This window comes from Penicillium angulare, assembly GCF_028827245.1.
Source record: "Penicillium angulare strain IBT 27051 chromosome Unknown utg000002l_segment0_segment0, whole genome shotgun sequence".
NCBI classification, from domain to species: Eukaryota; Fungi; Ascomycota; class Eurotiomycetes; order Eurotiales; family Aspergillaceae; genus Penicillium; species Penicillium angulare.
Window position 1 is genome coordinate 442,943 of NW_026623161.1, and position 20,751 is coordinate 463,693.

At 48.3% G+C, this 20,751-nt stretch overlaps 9 protein-coding genes across 9 annotated transcripts; 4 read left to right on the top strand and 5 right to left on the bottom strand.

Moving 5' to 3' along the window:
* Positions 1 to 241: 241 nt before the first annotated feature.
* Positions 242 to 1,471, bottom strand: N7478_001628 (Acyl-CoA N-acyltransferase; the record flags this gene model as incomplete). The annotated part of the gene is made up of 1 exon (XM_056917843.1): positions 242 to 1,471. One exon carries the CDS (start codon positions 1,469 to 1,471, stop codon positions 242 to 244), a length of 1,230 nt encoding a protein of 409 aa, XP_056783454.1.
* Positions 1,472 to 2,349: 878 nt separating this feature from the next.
* N7478_001629 (uncharacterized protein) lies at positions 2,350 to 3,160 on the bottom strand (the record flags this gene model as incomplete). Its single annotated transcript, XM_056917844.1, has 2 exons — positions 2,350 to 2,972; positions 3,076 to 3,160. 2 exons carry the CDS (start codon positions 3,158 to 3,160, stop codon positions 2,350 to 2,352), a joined length of 708 nt encoding a protein of 235 aa, XP_056783455.1.
* Positions 3,161 to 4,930: 1,770 nt separating this feature from the next.
* Positions 4,931 to 5,399, top strand: N7478_001630 (uncharacterized protein; the record flags this gene model as incomplete). Its single annotated transcript, XM_056917845.1, has 3 exons — positions 4,931 to 4,960; positions 5,023 to 5,236; positions 5,302 to 5,399. The coding sequence occupies 3 exons, from the start codon at positions 4,931 to 4,933 to the stop codon at positions 5,397 to 5,399; spliced, it is 342 nt and encodes a 113-aa protein (XP_056783456.1).
* Positions 5,400 to 8,982: 3,583 nt separating this feature from the next.
* N7478_001631 (uncharacterized protein) lies at positions 8,983 to 10,486 on the bottom strand (the record flags this gene model as incomplete). Its single annotated transcript, XM_056917846.1, has 2 exons — positions 8,983 to 10,208; positions 10,354 to 10,486. The coding sequence occupies 2 exons, from the start codon at positions 10,484 to 10,486 to the stop codon at positions 8,983 to 8,985; spliced, it is 1,359 nt and encodes a 452-aa protein (XP_056783457.1).
* Positions 10,487 to 11,452: 966 nt separating this feature from the next.
* On the bottom strand, positions 11,453 to 13,028 carry N7478_001632 (putative nucleolin protein Nsr1; the record flags this gene model as incomplete). Its single annotated transcript, XM_056917847.1, has 2 exons — positions 11,453 to 12,391; positions 12,456 to 13,028. 2 exons carry the CDS (start codon positions 13,026 to 13,028, stop codon positions 11,453 to 11,455), a joined length of 1,512 nt encoding a protein of 503 aa, XP_056783458.1.
* A 1,024-nt stretch (positions 13,029 to 14,052) lies between these two features.
* Positions 14,053 to 15,946, top strand: N7478_001633 (dolichyl-P-Glc:Man(9)GlcNAc(2)-PP-dolichol alpha-1,3-glucosyltransferase ALG6; the record flags this gene model as incomplete). Its single annotated transcript, XM_056917848.1, has 4 exons — positions 14,053 to 14,290; positions 14,343 to 14,505; positions 14,562 to 15,614; positions 15,667 to 15,946. 4 exons carry the CDS (start codon positions 14,053 to 14,055, stop codon positions 15,944 to 15,946), a joined length of 1,734 nt encoding a protein of 577 aa, XP_056783459.1.
* A 362-nt stretch (positions 15,947 to 16,308) lies between these two features.
* Positions 16,309 to 16,725, bottom strand: N7478_001634 (copper metallochaperone COX17; the record flags this gene model as incomplete). Its single annotated transcript, XM_056917849.1, has 3 exons — positions 16,309 to 16,449; positions 16,523 to 16,575; positions 16,698 to 16,725. 3 exons carry the CDS (start codon positions 16,723 to 16,725, stop codon positions 16,309 to 16,311), a joined length of 222 nt encoding a protein of 73 aa, XP_056783460.1.
* Positions 16,726 to 17,096: 371 nt separating this feature from the next.
* N7478_001635 (GTPase-activating protein RNA1) lies at positions 17,097 to 18,356 on the top strand (the record flags this gene model as incomplete). Its single annotated transcript, XM_056917850.1, has 1 exon — positions 17,097 to 18,356. One exon carries the CDS (start codon positions 17,097 to 17,099, stop codon positions 18,354 to 18,356), a length of 1,260 nt encoding a protein of 419 aa, XP_056783461.1.
* Positions 18,357 to 19,567: 1,211 nt separating this feature from the next.
* N7478_001636 (transcription elongation factor DST1) lies at positions 19,568 to 20,479 on the top strand (the record flags this gene model as incomplete). The annotated part of the gene is made up of 1 exon (XM_056917851.1): positions 19,568 to 20,479. One exon carries the CDS (start codon positions 19,568 to 19,570, stop codon positions 20,477 to 20,479), a length of 912 nt encoding a protein of 303 aa, XP_056783462.1.
* Positions 20,480 to 20,751: the final 272 nt, after the last annotated feature.

The following is a 20,751-nucleotide window of genomic DNA, read 5'->3' on the forward strand; positions in this document are numbered from 1 at the left end:
ATGTCTAATTCCCATCTAATCCGCGACTCATCTTCATAAATCATTATGATGATAATGCAGATATGTATCATAAACTTGCAATAATATCACAAACATGATCGATTGAGCACATATATCCACATTATGTCTCGATCTGTATCGACGTACATAAATCAATGTATATACATATCTCTTAGGCATCCAGTCAATGCATTCATCTCAGATCTTAGAAATCACTCCAATCAGGGCTCCAACCAGGATTTCAATCACAAAGTTCTATAACGGACCACATAACAAAGGTCTTTTCCTCCCCACCAACCTTCTCCATAACCCTCCGACTAGCCTGATTATAATGAGCCACCTCAGTATGCACCCAGTCTGCAGACCGTTCCGCCAGCTTCTGATCCAACGCAAGTCTCGCAGCCCCAAAAACTCCCTCCGCATCCATCCCCTTCCGCATCGTCTCTTTCGACAAAGCAAGTGCTAACCCCCTTCCTCGATGTTCAGGTTCAACATGCAACGTAGCCAAGGCTCCATCAACACCCAGAAAAGCCCATGCAATGGGCATCTCCTCATCACCAGAATCAGGACCAGCATCAGAGTAGATAGCCACACCAGGAATACTAGATAATTGCGCCCTCGAGCGAGGAATATGTGTACGACTCTGCACAAGGTCCAGATGCGAGTCTAGGACTCCCTTTCTTCCTTTCCGATCATGGAAACGATATCCAGCCGGTAAATGGTTCTCGGTCTCAACGCCATCCTGCGACACGGTGAATGCATCGCGCCGAAAGAAGAACTTGCCATAGGGCGGGTTATCGAAGCGATGAACCTTTATTTTCGAGATCGGGTTCGCGGCATCGTTATCTGCGCCCGTAGAGGGGTAGATAGCATCTTTCAAAAGCAAATTAAACAATCCCGTATGCAGGGATCCAATAAGGAAAGCGTGTGGATCCGGCGCCGGAATCAACGCGACACCATTTGGTGAGTTTAGTTCTGTCGTCGCAGGTGCCTCAGGTAAAGAAGCCAGATACTCCGGTAACATATTCGCTTTAATATAAGCCAATAAAGCTAGAAATTGATCACGGACCAGATCTAGATGAGTCTGCTCAGCAGAAATAGTGGCAACCTTGTAAGTAGCGTGTTCCAGTGTGGTGGAACTGGGACTGGGGCCGGGATTGCCGTGAGGGCTGACAGCGATCGGCTGAATTGACGTGTGCTCCGCTTCAAGACTGGAGTAGATGATGATCTGGGTCTCTCTGCCGCGGGAGAGATCCACTCGCGCAGCCAGCCATGGCTGATTGGGACTGGGATCAGGGGCTGAGGTCCCAGGAGACGAAGGCGGGAAGGAAGCTAGGATCTTGGCGGTGGGAGCTGGGTAGGCGATTCCGTGCTGAATACGACGGAGAAGCGAGATAGAGTGTGGAAGGTGGTGAATTAGATGCGGAAAGAGTGATGAGGCCTTGTCATCGTGCTCGTAGATTTGTGACATGGTTAAGCGATCTCAATGCAGGGACAGGTGCAGATCCAGGTACGGGGATGGATTGGAAATTGGACGGATAGAATTCCGGGAACCTGGTTTACGGGGGAGACTGGATGTGTCACTTTGTAAGGGTATCCTGGCGATTGGAACCTTCAGGATTAACTTCAAGAGAGACTATTGATAATTAGAAGCCTGAGGGTGGAAGTGGATATTGACAGGATGACATGTCTTAAGATACGACTGGTATAAATCAACTTGAAGTCGTGAGTCACCCAGGATGAGTGGAGCTGAGTGCTAGTATTAAGAACTAAACCCGAGAAGGAAATTGGAGACTTTTTCCGACTGAAGACTCAGGCACATACTATACCAGCACCTGCAAATCCCAATAAAAATAAGTATTTGTCATGCTCCAGGGCTTGTTTCCCCTGGTCAGGGCTTGTGGCGGTGCGGCGCTATTGATTGTTGACAGGGGATCCGCCGGCGATCACTGTCATCTGTGCATTGGCGTGTGGGTTCCAGGGCGATCATTTGGTGGTGAAGTTGCTAGCGTTGAAAATGATTGATGATGAAATAAATTAATTAGATCTTCTACTCGGTAGTTTCAATTTCGTGAAGAAATAGTCGAATCGGATGTATCGTAACGCCCAAACTATCTGCAACGCCGGAACTATATAACCCGACCACACGAGGGTGTTCCTTTTTTGACCCTCGTGGAGGAAATGAATGTGAAGAACAAAAGGGAAATACATAAGAAATAAATAAAACAAAAGAGATTCATTGGGTTTCAAAGGAAAATAACACGAAAACAAAAGAAAAACCCCAGAAAATAAAAACAATAGCCATGTCTCATCACGGGAAATTAATTGAATCCCTGCTTTTTTTTTCATTTACCAGGGGCTCCGAGCCCCCACCATCCAATCCTCCATAGCCAGCCATTCACTCCAGCGCGCCTCCGCAGCCCGGATTTCTTCTTCGGAAGGATCTCGGAGCGGGCGCAAGAATGGAGTTTGTTCATCAGGCGACATATCGTAGTTTGTTTTAGTAGATGCCCACCCACTACTCTTCGCTGTGAAAAGATAGTTGATACGTTCTTGTTTGTAAATGCAACCTACTCCTGCTTCCCAATTGTCACCGAAGAAGGTGCGCATGGTAACGGGGGAGTCCTGTGCTGTCACGATCAAGCGACGGACGTAGGGTCGTAGAGAGACGTATGGTGTTGATGTGGATGTGGAGGCGGATGCGGATGCGGATGCGGCGCTGTCAGCGGGCAACTGACAGGGTAGACGGATATTGATAAAAGCTGCCACGGACTGTACTGAGGGGATATACTGGCTTCGCTCGAGAAAGAACTGTACACATTCTCTGTAATGCGGGTACCAGCCCGTGGGGTCGACGCGGCCAAATTCGCTGTCGTTTAAGCTTGGTTGTGCCTCTTGGTAGATTATGCCCTCATCGGCGGGATACAGTGCGCGCCTGTCGGAGGTGCGTTCAGTCTCTCGTTCGACAGATCCTGAATTGAGGGAAGAAGGTCTCAGATAAGATAGACAGAGGGGGAGGAAGTAGAGGAGTGTAGAGTAATGAAATCGCAAAGAATAAGAACTGGATAGACATACTTTGAGCGAGACGTTCGCGAGAATAAGGATCGCACAGATCCATATGTGGAGAGTTTTCCCAGCATTCTCTTCCTGAACCCTGCATGCTGAGTGACATGATCAATTGTCGACATAAGTAGGCCAAGCCGGGATAGTGTAAAGCGAAGAAGATTGAAGACAATCTTGAATGTTTTGACTTGATAGATAAAAGTAGACTGATGAGAGTATGACAGTATTGGAAAGCTAAGTATAGATACAATATTGAATACTATCACCGGGCGATCAAGCAGACCTTATAGCTTAGAAAACCAGCCCCGAACGGGAAGGCCGAGGCCCCAAGGGTCGGTGTGATGCCAAAAACGATCACATTTGAAGATCAAGGGCGGACTAGTTCGGGGTTGACGGCAGGAGTGGATCAGGCATGAGAAGCTATCGAGTAAGGCGACAAATGGGTTGAGCCACAGGTAGTTGCGCCACAGATGAAAAAAGCACCAGCCACGGAGAGACCGAGCGTGTGGCTCGTGCGCTTGTCCGCAAATAGCAAGGAGACAGGATTTGGGTACAGAAGGAGTGGAAGAGAGTTGGAAGAAAGTGGGGAAAGGGTAAAAGGAAGTGTGGCTGTGACTCTGTCGGTGGAGTCGACAAAGAGATTGTCGCTAAGGCCCTTCCAACCATGCGCACGGCTCAGATCGGGGATGTGTTAGCGTCTCAATAGTGTAGAAAGTCCACGGCACTATCGGATGATTTGGAAGAGGAGGGAGATCTCTACTAGACTCTCTGGTCGTCTCTCGCGTGAGATTCCCCTATTTCGGCTTATTGGAGTTTAGTATTGGGAGTTTTATCCAAAGACAATCTCGGAGTACTCATACTGCACACACACACAACACACAGTAGAGAGTGACCTGTACAACATTCTTGACAAGCCCCACTTGATAACTTGATTCATGATTAATTATTAATTCTCGAGATGTAAAAAAAAATAAAAATTGAATTAATTTCACACAATTAATCAAGCGGGTGTGTTCGGCCGATCGACAATCCCTGCCCTACTAACTAACTAGTTTGACTACCACAAGGATTACCACCGTCAATTACGTAGGAATCTATAGTTTCATTGCAGGAATATTTCCCCCAAAATACCAAAATAGGGTATCGGCTTTTAGACCTTGCACTGTAACAGCAAAACGTGGAAAATAACCAAATAAGCCCCCAGATGCGACTTATGCAAGGGGTCAACAGGGCAGATGGTCAGAACGAGGTCAATTGTGCCGTGGAATGGAACAACCCAGTCACGCGTGGGAATTGTGGGAATTGTGGGTAAGAAAGATGTCTTAGACGAAGGGAAAAATGTTAAAAAAAAAATGTTAAAAATGCAGTAGGCAATAATTTCATAATCGCATCATACATTTCAGTTCGTATTTTCACTGGTTCTGGTGCTCGGTCTCCCCGATGGATCGCAATCATCGACGTATTACGGGTCCTGAGCGCAGCATCTCACCCAATGATCATCGCCCGTTTGCCTTGGCCGTCATCAAATCCCGGGTTCCTGGTCCCCATCTCGCGCCAACTAACCCCAAACTTCATGTAAATCAGATGTAAATCAGATTGACATGGATCTGCGGCTGAGGATCTGCCTTTCGTTTATCTACACTGAGTGCCGCCTGCTTTAAATGTAGCCGTATCTGCTTTGCATCTCAACATCTCAACTGCATACAACTTCCACTTCACTGCCTACACCTACAACCTTTGAACTTGGACTTGTGGAAATTTGGGAATTCTAAAATCTTCCTTGGTGATTGCTAAAGCATTCACCTATTATTTTTGGGGCTTTCTTTTTCCCTTCTCCCCCCACTCCGCACAATATTCTCCCGCCATCATGACTTACAAGACCAACTATGACCTCTACGTACGTTCATGCTTTATCTATATCCTCACCACAACAACAGCCAGGACTAACACCCTTCTCAGAAATGCGATAGCATTGAAAGCAGACGCTCACCACCACCAGACGAGCGGCTACTCTCCCCGTTAGCAACGCTCTACCCGCATGTGGCGGCCCTGCAGCCGCAGTACAACTCCAACAGCTGCACCTTCACGGGTTATCGCCAAACAGACTACTGGGCTGCCGCCTACACTACACAACCAATGGAACAACCACCACTCTTAACACGACGAGGTAGTGGTACGTATATAATTCCATCCCGAGTCACTTTAACTGGAACCTTCAAATTAACCTTCCTAATCTAGATCTACCTTGTCGTTTTGTATCAAAGTTGCGCCGACTACTCAGCCGAGACGATCTAAAGTATCGACGACGCTCAGAGGCGACAGCACGAACAGCATAAACCACACTCTTTCGATGCTTTATTTCTACTTCACTTCTTTGCACATACGCTTACTCGACATATGCGACTTTTCACTCTATTCTATTCTAAATTTGGCGATTTTTTTTTTTTACATCATTTGACTTCTACTGCATCCAGGCTATGAACCTGGTCTCTTTTACTTCCTTTTGTTGGGTTGGATTCTTTCAAGCGATCGGTTAGCAAGGCGTTACACGGGCGCTGGATACAATGTGAATCTCGCATGACGAGATATTATCAAGAATGTATATACATACCAGACAATCATTCCTCAAAAACAAGAGGCACATACACTATTACCAAACCTACATAACGAGACCCCCAAACAATCCAGTATACAAAAATATAGAACCCAAAATAGAAAGCAAACAATTCGATCCCAATCCATCCATCCCGATACCCTGGCACGATCGAGCATACCCGATTCATATTCAGCCCCAATCCTTCACCCCATACCTGCAACCACAATGGGCACCGAGAACCCCCCGAGAAAAAGCCCCAACCGGACAAACCCCCAACCCCAAACGTGCCCGTGACCTTACACCTGGGTACCTGAGTAGAATCCTGATCGATTCCACTAGAGGGCTGCAATGACCCGCATCATGATGGCCCCTGCGCAAATCAAACTACCACCCAACCCAAATAAAGCAACGATCACCATCTCCGCACACCCAACAAACCCAAATCCCTAGGCTATAGGCTAATCCTGCAGCTACTCCTAACCCAATGAAAAGCTAAACAAATCGAGAACACGATCGAGATGATCGCCAGTTGGAATAAAGAAACTATTGTGTATAGTGGTAGGTTCGGATGAAAGACAAGAGCTATGGTAAATGTAACCCCCCCTCCCAATTCGTGTTTGCCTTTTGCTTTTTCTGCTTACAGATACCTGCAGGCACGAAACCGAAACAGGACCTACTGGCCAATAAAACCTTAAAGAAATCAATCACAATTACGAATTAGATCTCACATTTCATTTCATTTAAGAATTAAGAATTGAATTGAAATGACATCATCTATATTTGGTATTGATATTGATTTGATATAAGTATTTGATATACCTGCATACAGCCTCCTGATCCCCTTCCCCCGTAGCCCCGACCTTGGGACTCGGGGAGAACAACAACGGGGAGGAGTCTGAGTTTCAACCTCCACCCCCATTATTATTTTTCGTTCCAATACTACGGACCTGGACCTGCATATACCACTACTAGTGATCCGTAAATGAGGTAGAATGGACATTCTCAACGCTCGAACCGCTGTCCACCTCCCGTCCGTACCGCACCGTGCCTGAGAAGAATGAGGCCCGTCCCGTGCAGATCAATAGTCCGCCCCGTTAGTATTTGTAGTTGAGGTGATAATGATCATGATAGACACGGTCCATTATCGGGATGTTGGGGCTTTGCATGAAATTGACGGGATTAAGGTTTCGTTCGGGAATTGGATTGATTGCATTGAAGATGAAAACAACATCAACCTTGGAGTCGCATTCAGGTAGGATGAATATAGACTATTGAAGAATTGAATTCCAGTTTTAATATTGTTTCTTCTGTGTATATATCTATGTAATTACTAGTAGTTGTCGAGAATGACTACGTAGGTACCATGAAAGAGTCACAGATCGACCATCTCAATTCGATCACGACAATTTATCATTTTGCCCATACAATGGCGTGCGATCGATTCGATTCATATCATCACATTCCATGGTTGTTTTTTTATGAGATGGGGTACAGTTACTTCGTACTTAAATCCAATTCAATTCAATTCAATATCCCAGTTCATTAACACTGGGATAAACCAGTAAAGCAAAGTAGTAGCCAGTAAGTCCAACCTTAGAAGCATAGGTGCGAGTACGCAATTCATATAGATCTACAATCGAACCTACCACCTGTGGTAAGTAAACACGAACCATTATCAATTTGAACCAAGGTCCAAAAGCATATAGACCAGGACGTAACTCGGACAAGACTCGGATTCAAAAAATATTTAACTTCCTTTTTCTGTTGGGCCATCTACCTGGTAACAACGGCAACGCAATCGCCAATCCTACCACACGGGGACCTGGACGCTGGGATCCGGGCGCGAGTCATGGTGGGGTGCTTAGGGTAGGCAGGGTGCCCAATGATCGAAATCCCGAGATCCCGGTGGGGAAGTACCATGTACAAAAAAGGAGAAAATGGGAAACAAAACATTATGTGACTGGCTATCAAGTGTGGCTGGTGAACTCGCAGGATTCAACTAAAGCTGTGGGTCTGAGCCGTGACGGCAACAGCGAGACGGTACTTTTGTTTTGAAAAGACTTTTCTTTTAATAATTCTTGGCTTGATGCATAGTCTCGGTATATGAAATCGTGGGACATGGGATCCACTGATGATATATTTGCTTTTTCAATTCATATTGAACCTCGGAGCGAGTCTCAGGCTATATCCGTACCGTGACTTCAAAGGTTGGATACCACTGGCATATGCATGCAGGAGGATCTGTTGCGTCGATCAGACCGGGGAGGAGGATTTATGGGGACGCCTTGGGGTTTTCACGGTAGATCATTGTGATTCAAGTTTATCTTTACTTTTGTTTCGTATATATGTACTGATTGAGGGATATTAATTAATTTCTGTGATTTGAGTTGTAGCCCTGGGGATATTAATGGGGCTGGAACTTGATCCGATAGGTTTGAATTATATTCTACCCTCTAAGGGGATGTCACGGTTCATTTGGTGATTGTGATGATCCATTAGTTGAATTTATTGGTGGCTGGAGCTTAATTGAACATGGATTAATTTGAAATTGTCCGGATTGTATATTTCACGCGGATCTAGATTCGGGCCAGATGGGATCATGATGCTACATGGGGGCGTTTTTGGAGTAGGGTTTCCTTGTTACAGTGTGGATTCTACTTGGAGTCTATGTTTGATGTTCGATGTTCCTGGTTATTGGCATTTGACATTTGAGAAAAGGCAGGCATGTATGTTGTCATACGGCGATGGCGCAAAGGAGCCTGCTGTGACTACGTGACAATTCCACATGTATGAATGATAGGTGAGGTTGTTTAAAAAGGGTGTTTTGAGAGGCTGACGTTATAACATAGTAATCATGATGAGCTTTAGACAAGAATCTGGTGGAAGCCATCTATTGACATTTCCACCCCCACTGAAAGACTCTCGACAGTCCCCGGTCCCCAGATATTCGAAGGTTTCCAATTCTCCTCGATTGCTTTCCCAAACTCCATCGCGCCAGGGTGCTTGATCACCCAACTCAAAGACATCCGACCAATTTTTGCTAACAGCAGCTCATCATCGCACTTCCACGTGGCCCTAGAAGAAAAGAAAGAAAGGCGTGCAGAAATAATGCAAATACATCATTAATAAAACCAAAACGTGAAGGGGAATAGAGGGAACGTGAAAGGACACATCGGGCCAGAAGCCCATTGAAAACATGGAAGAGAAAACTAGGGCGGAAGACATATTAAATCGTGTGCCATCGTGTTCCATGGGAATCATAAAAAGAGATTCATTTCAAAACTTTGCATATCGTCACTAGACATGAGTTCTTATTGAGACATTTAGGCCAGGCTTGCCGATCCAGCTGCCGCTGTACCCCAGCGGAGTCGCCTGAGGCCACCTCGAACCGCTTCATGGCCACATCCTGCCGAGGAACGGGCAGCTGGAACACCTCCGTCCATAATACCCATCTCCGTTCGACCGACTTCACGTCCGATCATGTAGCCAGCTGAAAAGCTGATTGCTGAGAACAATACTACCACTCCAGCACTAATCACCCAGGTCATGATAGTAGGGCTGGCCGGGGCAGTAGGTTCTGCAAGACTTGCACGGCGGCTCTTCTTAGATGAGGCACTGCGATCCTTTGGGGATACAGACCTTCGCTTGGCTTTGTTGACTTGGCTGGAGGGTGAGCGAGGAGGACCACGGATTCGAGGACCCAATGGGGGACTTGTCTCTGTATATCGGGGCGACAAATCATTCTCTTCGTCGCTTTCGCCTCCAATGGCGACGGATTCACCAACCAGTCGAAATGATGAAGGTTGAGCAGGACGTGATGGACCAGGAGATGAGTTCTGTTGGTTCTCGGGTTTGGGTAGTCCTCTAGCAGCAGCGGCACATGAGAGGAGAGTTGATAAGCTGGCTCGGAGAGCGGCATCGTGATCTGCATGGTGGGATGGCGAGATCATATTGTAAGGACTATGTTGGGATTGTGTTCGGCGGTGATTGCGGGTGCTATTATTATAAGAGTCTCGTCGAATAGCAGTACGCCTACTCGAGTTGGACAGGACACTCGGTTGTGAACGACGAGATTCACTTGGGCGAGTCCAGGAGGGATCGTTGATAAGTGGTGGATGAGTAAATACGTTTGGTTGTGGAATGAATGGAGATGGGCTAATTCCCATTCCCAACGCAGTGGAGGCGTCATCCTCATCCTCATCTTCACTGGAGGCTTCATCGGACTGAGCTGATGGTACAGACCGTGGGATAGGTAGGGTTGGTCGGTGAATATCTTCATTTGAACTTGACATATTTGGATCAGGATCACTCTCGCTCTCATCATATTCTTCTTGGCTACTGCTCGCAAGACTGGCATCTCGCGATGAGTAGTCCACCTGGGCCGTTGTGACAGCCGCCAAATGCTGCATGCGCTGTCGTCGGGTACGGCGTGGATTCATGCCTACCTGGCGATGCTCAACTCTAAGGCCAGTTGTAATGATATCATCGCTTGTAGCGGCTGAGGATAAAGATGAGGACGATGGCTGGGATGATACTTCGATCCACGAATCTATGTAATACTGCAATGAGTACATGGTTGACGAACAGTATAGGATATGGATTTTAAAAACATGGTTTAAACTAGATCGACAGGGGAGAATAAAACAAAGAACGGCAGCCCCTCAGTATATAAGGGGGAACTATCCATCACTTACCTTCGGATCTCATGGGTGCCGCACCAGACGGTCGAGGCTGACCATGTTCTCGCGACTGGCCATCGCGCATCAGTTGACTTGCGGCTCTGGGCTCTCGCACCTGACCTAAAAGGTCGCAGTGATTTGGTTGCATGGCCACAGAGGTGTCAAAAGGGAAATGATATAGGTGAAAGAAAGTGAAAGATGATATTGAAAGAGAGGAAGAGATGGAGGAGTGATCAGGCCACCCGGTGTTGGGAGCTAAGAGCGGTCAAGCGTGGGGGAGAAGACAATCAATGAGGATCTTATCAGTGTGGAGATGGATGATCCGCCCCATCACTGATGCCCAACTTCTTTTTTTTAAAAATTGTTTGTTCTTTCTTTGCTCGTTTCAACTTTCAAGCAGCCCTATAAGGGAACAGGAGACAAAACTCAAATCACATCAAACACAGATCTGAAGATAGACCAGCGAGAGATAGGGGAAAGGGGAAAGGGGGACAGATAACCTTGGCTCCAAAGTAGATGATGAGGTGATCAGCCGACGGAACAGGTGATCTGCAACCCGTGACGGAAGTCACCGATATAGGAGCGAGGAGGCGGGGGAGAAGTATGAGGAATGTCAGGACTCTGGATTGACTTCAGGCAACATCTAAGTCTTTTTATAAGCTAGATGAGAATTCAGAAAGTTTCATCAGATATTTAAACACACTTAATTCAAAGAATAAATCAGTCAAGACGCATTTCAAAAAGAACCAAGTGGTGCAGAGCAAAACAAAGAGATGCGGGGAAGCGGTGACCGCACATGGCAGTTCTGCCCCATACTAGAAACAGACAAAAGAGGGCGTCATCACCATCCGGGCATCATGATCAAGGCTAGAAGGACATCGAATATGCTCAAGTGTACTCCCTACAAGAATGGAAAGAAGTTAATTAAAAAGAACATACGAGTGGAGAGCACAGAAATATAGGTTGATGACGTAGAAAATTATACATTGGATTCATCAGATCACGAAGCTACGAAAAGAAATAGTTAAGAGATACATAAGAACTTTTTGAAACCCAAGGCCTCCCAGAGGCCGTATTACACCCAGAAATGACAAAACGCAAATCAGGAACATGCTTAGAAGGTAACCTTGGTGCCCTTGAATTCAGGGATGCTGCCACGGCCCTTGTTGAAGCCACCGTCACCACCACCGCGGCCACCGAAGCCACCACGGCCACGGCCACCACCACCGCCGCGAGGTCCGCCACGACCACGACCGCCACCGAAACCACCACCGCGGCCACCACCACGGCCACCACCGAAGCCGCCACCACCGAAGCCACCACCACCACCGTTGGCGGGGCGAGGAGTGCTGAAGTCCAGGCGAATGGCGCGGCCCTCAAGCTCGGCACCCTGGAGCTGCTGGTGAGCAGCCTTGGCCTCCTCAACGGAGGCGTACTGAACGTAACCGAAACCCTTAGGACGGCCAGACTCAGGGTCAGTGGGGAGACGGATTCCCTGGATGGAGCCGGACTCGGAGAAGACATCACGGAGAGCGTCCTCAGTGGCGCTGAAAGGCAGGTTGCCGACGAACAGAGTGTCACTCTCGGGGCTAGTCTGGTCACCGTAGCTGCGAGCGCGCTGCTGGGAGCGGTCGTTGCGGTCACCGTTGTTCTGGCGGGGAGTAGAGTAGTCCAGGTTGATGGTACGGTTGTCAAGATCAGTATCCTTCTTGGCGGCCATGGCCTTGGCGGCATCGGCAGCGCTGGTGAACTCAACGTAACCGAAACCACGGGAGCGACCAGACTCACGGTCGGTCACAATACGGCAAGAGCACTCGCCGAACTCGGAGAACTCGCGCTGGAGCCACTCCTCATCAACGTTCCATGACAGGTTGCCAACGAACAGGTTGGCAGAAGCACCCTCGGGAGCGTCCTCAGACTTGGTCTTCTTGGCAGAGGTCTCGGGCTCATCATCAGCCTTGCGCTTCTTGGAAGCCTTAGCAGTATCCTCGCTCTCCTCAGACTCGGACTCAGAAGAGTCGGAGCTGTCGGAGCTGTCAGAGTCAGAAGACTCCTATAATCAGGAAAGGTTAGTTATTTTTCCAACTAGTGCAAGATAATAAGGGATCATCACATACCTTCTCGGCCTTGGCCTTGGCAGGGGCCTCATCGGACTCGGACTCAGACTCGCTGGAGTCAGAAGAGTCAGACTCCTCCTTCTTAGCGGCCTTCTTGGCGGGCTTCTCATCCTCAGACTCGGACTCAGAAGACTCGGACTCGGAGGAAGACTCCTCCTTCTTGGCAGCCTTAGCGGCCTTCTTGGGCTCAGCCTTCTTGGGGGCAGGCTTCTCATCCTCACTCTCGCTCTCGCTGCTGGAGGAAGCATCCTTCATCTCCTTATCGGACTCAGAGGAAGACTCGGAGGAAGACTCCTCCTTCTTGGCAGCCTTCTTGTTGTCCTTCTTGGCATCCTTCTTGGGGGCAGGCTTCTCATCCTCACTCTCACTGGAGCTGGAGGACTCGGACTCGGACTCGGACTCGGAGGAGCTGGGGGTAGGCTCCTTCTTGTTTTTCTTGGAGGACTTCTCCTCCTTGGCAACGACCTTCTTGGCGGCGTCCTTCTTGGAGGCCTTGGAGACGGCGGCGTCCTTGACCTTGCTCAAAGTCTTGCTTGGCTTCTCAGCCTTGGAGGAAACCTTGGTCTTGGACATTTTGAAACTAGAAAGCCAAAAAAAAGTTAGCATATGTCGCCAGAGGCAAGGATTCTTCACATCGCCCACGTACAGTGGTCAAGAAAACTGACGAGATGCTTTTTTGGTTTGTGCGGCGAAGCCAACTAATCCCTCAATAAGCACCCGTGTTTTGGATGTGAAAACAAATGTGAAAACCCTCAGAGAAATGGAAAATGGAAATGCAGGAGTGAACTAATCACAACTGATAGATGTCCTCAAGTAACCCACAACCGACAATAATTCAAGCCCACAGGAACCGACCAGCAACGTGCTACTATGATATCGCAACCCACGAGGAATAGAAAGTCCCACAGAGCCCACGAGATAGATATGCAGTATAACAAGCCCACAGCCCACAATGTGTAAAAGCCCACTTAGATGTCTGTTGAAGTACTTTTTTGAAAGTACCACCCACGCAGTTGTATCAGTTTGGGGGGAAGGGGAAACAGGGAAACACGTACGTAGTGAAGCTTTTGCTACGATAGCTTCAAGATAAAAGAGAGATGCTAACACAAAAAGGATGTGATAGCTGATGGGAGAGGAAGGAGATGGATGAAGAAGAAGAAAAAAAAAGAGCAGCAACGCTGGGAAAGCTCTCTGATAAAGAAAATTTCAGAAAAAAAAAATTCGGAGGCTGGCAGAAATCCCGTCCGCCTTCCAGATAGAGTTAGGCCCAGGCACTTACCGCAAATTCAGTCGCTGATTAAGGCGCATGTGACCCACCGCGCGCCATAAAGTGGAGATTTGACTTTTTCTAGCCAAAAGTCACGTGGTACATTGTACCTGCTCGCTGACATAAACATTTTATTGCGCTCTTGCCCCGGAGTGTCAATGGTGGCCGATAGCTGTTCTAGCTAACATTGTCCAGGAGGGTTATCTTTTATCTTTGCTTCAATTAGCCAATTCTCGATTGCCCGCGGATTAATTTCCCCCGCCTGCTATCTCAGCCTCCACGGCTTCATATATGGGCCGCGTTTAATTCTCTCATCTGGCCAGATTCAAAATGGCCCCTCCGACTCCCTCCTCCCATCGCCCACGCAAGAATAGAAAGACCCCGACGGCTCCTGGGTCAAATAACAACCTCATACTTGATACAGGAAATGGAAAACAGTCACCTGCATTTCCATTGGTGTCATTCCTATGGGCAGCACGTGCGGGTGTCTCCCAATGGCTAATTTTACCACTCACTCTCATGGCCGTTGGTCTCTTCCGATGGGCTGTTAGTCTATGGGGGTACTCAGGTATTCAATGCCAAGCATTCCTTCCATATGAGCCAGGACTAACAACTCATAGGCTTCCAAGTTCCCCCAATGCACGGTGACTTCGAAGCGCAGCGCCATTGGATGGAGATTACTAGCCATCTTCCAATCTCGAAGTGGTATACTTACGATCTACAATACTGGGGCCTCGATTACCCTCCATTGACCGCATATCATAGCTGGCTACTTGGTAAAATGTATGTAACGCATTGATATGTTTTCAAAATGGGATTTACTAACCGAGTTGTTTTAGTGGCACCGCTGTTGATTCGGCATGGTTCGCACTCGATGAATCGCGCGGCTTTGAGCACTCCGATCTGAAGGTTTACATGCGCGCAACTGTTGTGGCTTCTGAATACCTGATCTATGTCCCAGCGGTGGTCAACTTTCTTCGCCGCTACACTCGCATGCATGGTGTCCATGCGTGGTCTGCTTCCATCGCCCTCGTCGCAATTCTCCTTCAGCCTGCAACTATATTGGTCGACCATGGCCACTTTCAATACAATACTGTGATGCTGGGATTAATGGTTGCCAGTCTGGATGCTATATTGGCTGGACGTATGCTCTGGGCCTGTATCTTCTTTGTTGGTGCCCTAGGCTTCAAGCAAATGGCTCTTTACTATGCACCTGTCATATTCGCCTATTTGCTGGGTGTTTGCGTCTTCCCAAGAATTCGTATTTTCCGACTGATCAACATTTCACTTATCACAGTTGCTTCGTTTGCTACTTTATTCGCTCCACTAATCTATGGTGCGACAACTCCAGAAGCCCGCAAGGAGTTTGCAAGCGCAGCACCACCACCTCTACTGCAGTCTCTTCCAATTAACCTGGACAAGAATTCCCTGGCTTACGCAGTCCTCTTCCAGCTGACACAGACGGTCCACCGCATCTTCCCATTTGCTCGTGGTCTTTTTGAGGATAAGGTTGCCAATGCTTGGTGTGCAATCCACACCTTCTACAAGCTCCATCACTTCGATACGTCGTTGCTGCAGCGGGCATCTCTTGGTGCTACATTGGCTTCCATTATTATCCCTTGTGGCATTATCTTCCGCCACCCGCGGGCTTCACTTCTGCTCCCGGCTTTGTCGTGTGTCTCTTGGGGATTCTTCCTCTTCTCTTTCCAAGTTCACGAAAAGAGTGTCCTTCTTCCTCTTCTCCCTATGACACTTTCCCTTGCCGGAGATGGTGGGTTGAACAAGGAGAACCGCGCTTGGGTGGGCTGGGCTAATGTTCTTGGCTCGTGGACTATGTATCCCCTCCTGAAGCGCGAGGAGCTTGGTGTGCCCTACTTTGTCATGACACTCCTGTGGGCTTATCTACTTGGTCTACCCCCCACTCTCGTTCGAGACTTACCGCAGCCGTTCATCTGCGGAGGATCCTAACTCGCAATTTGAGCTTAACATCTTTACGAAGCTTTTACACCTTCTCTTTTACGTTGTAATGATTGGCTGGCATGTGGGTGAAGCATTTGTGCTACCGCCCCCAGGCAAGCCAGATCTGTGGGTGGTATTGAATGCCCTCATCGGAGCCGCTGGATTTGGCATTGCTTACCTGTGGTGTATGTGGAAATTGGCTATACAATGCCGGCAGATGAACAGCCGTGCGAACGAGGAAGAGAGCCGAAAGAAGCAGCAGTGATTCGATGTTAAGGTGGCTAAGATTTTCTACTGAGTGATACCCTGATACCCCATTTTAATTCCCTTTGGGAGAAAAGCTACTAGAATAGTCAATTTCAATGTGTAATTATCCAAATATCCGTTCGAGCTCGTTGATGTAAGATGAGATGAGATTGTGTTGTATTCACTAACAGAGACAAGGTTGCTTAAAGCATGTCCCAGGATATCAGATGTGGGAAGCCCGGGTTGTAAAATACAGTATATTGGGCCCAACTAAAACAAAAACGCCACCCAGCGAAATGCTATGATACAAGAATAGTGTTGTACAAAGCCACGGGGGAAATCATAGTGATTCATAAAACCCCTAGGGCCTAAGGCTTGAGCTTAGACCTTGAACCCGAAGCCAGCCATGCAAGTCTTGTATTTCTCGATTGTGGACACGCAGTCTTTTGCGGGGTCATCGGACTTCGAAAAAAGCATACAGTCGTCCCGGGCGGCCTTCTCGGTAGTGCAGACGCAGCAGGGCTGTATCGATATGAAGTCAGTATTGGGGATTCTCTTCTCTGCTCTCGATTGTTGATCGGATGATGCGGCGTACCTTAGGCTTCTGGGCTGGGGCTTGTGTCTCGGTCGGGGTAGGAGCGGCTTTCTCTGCAAATAGAATATATGTTAGTGAATTATCCAATATGATTCCTGCCTATTCACGAGCCCTTGCGCATCATGCATGTCCGTGAATGATCCGCGGGTTGAGCTTTTGGGATCACTGATCTTACCGCTAGAGGATCCAAAGGGCCACCACATTTCGAGTGATAGTCCGTTTCTGGTGGGTAATTGGAGTAAGGGAGGTTGCGTATGATATTGTCACGTATGATTAAAAGAGTAGGGGTCGGAGCTAAAGGGATTCGATGTCACCATCGATCTAATTATTAATGACTGCATGGTTGGTTGCTATGGCCCGCCGCAGCAATTTTTTTTGTTATCGTAAAAACAAACGTACGCCGATGCTGGATCTTTTCGCCTCCTCCTTTGTTCCAATAGACTCACCTCGATATCCTCAAGAGTCTGATTCCCTTGCTCCCGCTAGATTTCTCTTTGGTGCTCTACGCTTACTTTTGTTCCGTCATCTTTTCCTTACGTCCAATTCTTCATTTTTCATACTATACTACCCCACCATGGCCCCTCCTAAGATCTTCTCCCTTGACGGCAAAAGCCTCAAACTCGACACCGCAGAGGACATCGAGGCTCACATCAAGCCTCTGACCGAAAGCACCGACTACACCGAGGTTCACTTCGGCGGTAACACCCTAGGCATTGGGGCCTCCGAGCGTCTTGCTGCTGTCCTCGCGACCCAGAAGAGCCTCGAAGTTGCTGACTTGGCCGATATCTTTACCTCCCGTCTTCTTTCTGAAATCCCTCCCGCCCTGAAGGCCCTTCTCGATGCCATCCTCGAGATCCCTACCGCTCATACCATTAACCTTTCCGACAACGCTTTCGGTCTCAACACCCAGGCTCCCCTGGTCGATTTCCTGTCCAAGCACACCCCGCTCCGTCATTTGATCCTGAACAACAACGGTCTCGGCCCCGCTGCTGGAACTTTAATTGCCGATGCCCTGAGCAAGCTCGCTGAGCGTAAGGAGGAAGCTCGTAAGGAGGACAAGGAGGTTGCCGCTCTGGAGAGCATTGTTTGCGGTCGCAACCGTCTTGAGAATGGCAGTATGGAGGCGTGGGCCCGTGCCTACGAGAAGCACTCTGCCGGCCTCAAGTCAGTCAAGATGACCCAGAACGGTATTAGACAAGAGGGTATCTCGCACCTGCTCAAGAACGGTCTCCGTCACGCCCACTCCCTGGAGGTTCTGGATCTACAAGACAACACTTTCACCGTCATTGGATCTACTGCTCTGGCTAGTGTTCTGGAAGGCTGGCCATCTCTCCTTGAGTTGGGTGTCGGCGACTGTCTTCTTTCCGCTCGTGGTGGTGTCAAGGTTGCTGAGGCCCTTGCTGCCAACAAGAACCAGAAGCTGCAGACCGTGCGCTTTCAGTACAACGAGGTTAAGGCTGACTGTGTCAAGGCGCTTGCCCACGCTGCCAAGACCGCTCTCCCCAGTCTGCGTCGTGTCGAGCTGAACGGCAACATCTTCTCTGATGAGGATGAGAACATTACTGCGCTGAAGGAGCTCCTTGAGGCTCGCCAGGAGGAGCACGGCACCGACGATGACCCCGAAGATACCTGGGGTGTTGATGAGCTCGACGAGCTTGAGTCAGAGGATGAGGATGAGGAAGAGGACGAAGAGGAGGAAGAGGAGGACGAGGACGAGCGCAAGGCCGAAAAGGATCTGAAGGAAGCCGATCGTGCCGAGGAAGAGAAGGTCGCTCAAAAGTCCGACAAGGATGTCGACGCCTTGGCTGATGCTCTGGGCAAGACTGGCATCTAGATTGGCTGATCGGTCAGTGCTGAGATATCTATCATTTGATAGATCCTGAGCTCAACTCCCATCTCTGTTTGAGCCAAATACCCCCGCCCTGCACCGCTATGAGTGTTTTGGACAGTGTCACTTGTCTGTTACCTGCACTTGCGGTCATTGCACCGGCTCATGAGGTCCTGATTTGACGATCTTGACGCCATAGTCCCCTGCAAAAAAAAACGAATTTCCCTTTGCTTCATATACCCCCCGTTGACGATGATGACTGCACATAATTTCCTTCGAGTTCTTCCCCATACCCTATACATAGCTACCAATAAGATCGGTGTCTACGAAGGATACAGAAAGAAAAAACCATATAGAAATGGAAACACCCGGGGATACAATCCCCGATAATCATCTTCGATATCTTAACATTGCTATATTTCAATAAACTTAATCAAGCTTCTTCATCTCGAGCGAGTTGGTCGGTCTCAACTCATATTTTTGTAGTTTTTATAGTTCCTAGTGGGAAATTGCCGAATTGGGCAGCCATGTCTTGGCACTGGACCTCGGAGCTTCCCTCGACTTCTTTCACTGCAAACATTTTCCATTTCTCCTTCCAGCTGTCGCATCGTTTGTTACTCGAGGCCACCCTCCATTTGCGATACTTTTGCTGGTGACGCGCACAGTCGCATAGCTCACTTGATCATTATCGCACTCTTATAGTAAGTTCTTGTCCAACCCGCCCCTCGCTCCCTGCTTGTCTCAATACCTATACACAAAAACCGCGGCCCTCCCAAACTCGAGATCGATCGGCGCATTCTGTTCATTTGAACTTTGTGGATATATCTATGTCATCAAGAGGTTCTCGGGGACTGGAGAGGGTTTCCTCAAAAAAGTTTATGGGACACGTGCACTGGGGACATAGCATGCACTCATCTGCGCAATACTCGACGCTTTTGGGGAATGCCAGGAACAAGTGAAAAAATGGCTCAACTATAGTCTTTGAGTTTATTACTCTATTTTTGGCATTACCTGACCACGCGCAATTCATTGTGGCTAATTGCGCCGAGTTCCGAATCTCCGCAAATCATTGCACCTTCGGTTCAAGCACAGATGACTGACATTTTATAGAGTGACCCAGATATAAGCTCACTGAACCTCACCATCACTTTTCACCTTTGTTTTCAACTTCCGATTTTGAATCTCCTTCAACCTCTTTCCACCCACACTTTCCCGTCATGGACGCCAAAGAAATCGAATCCAAGGCCAAGGCCCTGGGCAAGGCCTCCGCTCAAAAGGAGCCTGCGCCAGTTATTGTCGGTCTTCTCAAGGAACTGCAAACAGGCATTCAAGCCACGGAGGATTTACTTCGACGAACCAAGATCGGTGTGGTTGTGAATAAATTCAAGACACATTCGGCTCCCGAAGTGGCCCAGCTAGCGAGCGCGATTGTTTCCAGATGGCGACAAGAGGTCAACAAGCAGAAACAACGCGCTGCATCAGTTGCGAGCCGAGGATCCAATTCACCCCGTCCACCTCAAAATGGTACCGGGCCATCCACACCCGCCAGCGTGACTCCATCTGATAAGGCGTCAACGCTGTCTGTGCCGCCAGACAAGCGAACCTGGAAGGCGGATGGAGTGGATATTGCTGTCACATCAAGCAAAGTGCGAGACAGCTGCACTGGTCTTATTTATGATGGCCTGTGTCTGGGATCGACTGAGCAGCCCAAGGTGGTGTTAGCGAAGGCTTCTGCTGTGGAGAAAGCGGCACATGGCCTTTTGGGACCCGAGACAAAGCCCCAATATAAAGAAAAGATGCGCAGTCTTTTCCAAAACTTGAAGAACAAGTCGAACCCTACTTTGCGCGTACGCGTGCTGAGTGGAGAAGTTGGTCCCGATCAATTTGTGCGCATGACGAGCGATGAACTTCGATCTGACCAACGGCGAGCGGAAGACGAGGCAATCAAGAAGAAGAATATGAACGATGCCATGGTTGCTCAGGGTGAAAAGAGTATCAGTACCAGCTTGCAGTGCGGTAAGTGTGGCCAGCGTAAGGTGACATACACCGAAGCCCAGACTCGCAGTGCAGATGAACCGATGACATTGTTCTGTACATGTGTGGTCTGTGGTAAATCCTGGAGGCAATAATCTTGGGGGATGATTTCAATGATTTTCTTTTTCAGCGTTGATGTTGATGATTGGGGAAGACGTGTACTTTTTACTGGGACTCGGAGTTTTTATTCTATTTGATTCACTGATTTCTGGTGGTGCCCCCATTATCTCGTTTCCTTTCTTTTTCCTTAGAACGATCTGTGTTCCCTTTTTCTTTTTCATCCAGATATGACCATTCTAGTCAACTGGTATTATTCCTCTCTTGGTGGGTTATGGCCTCTCCACAGTAGATAGAAAGCCTAGTATTT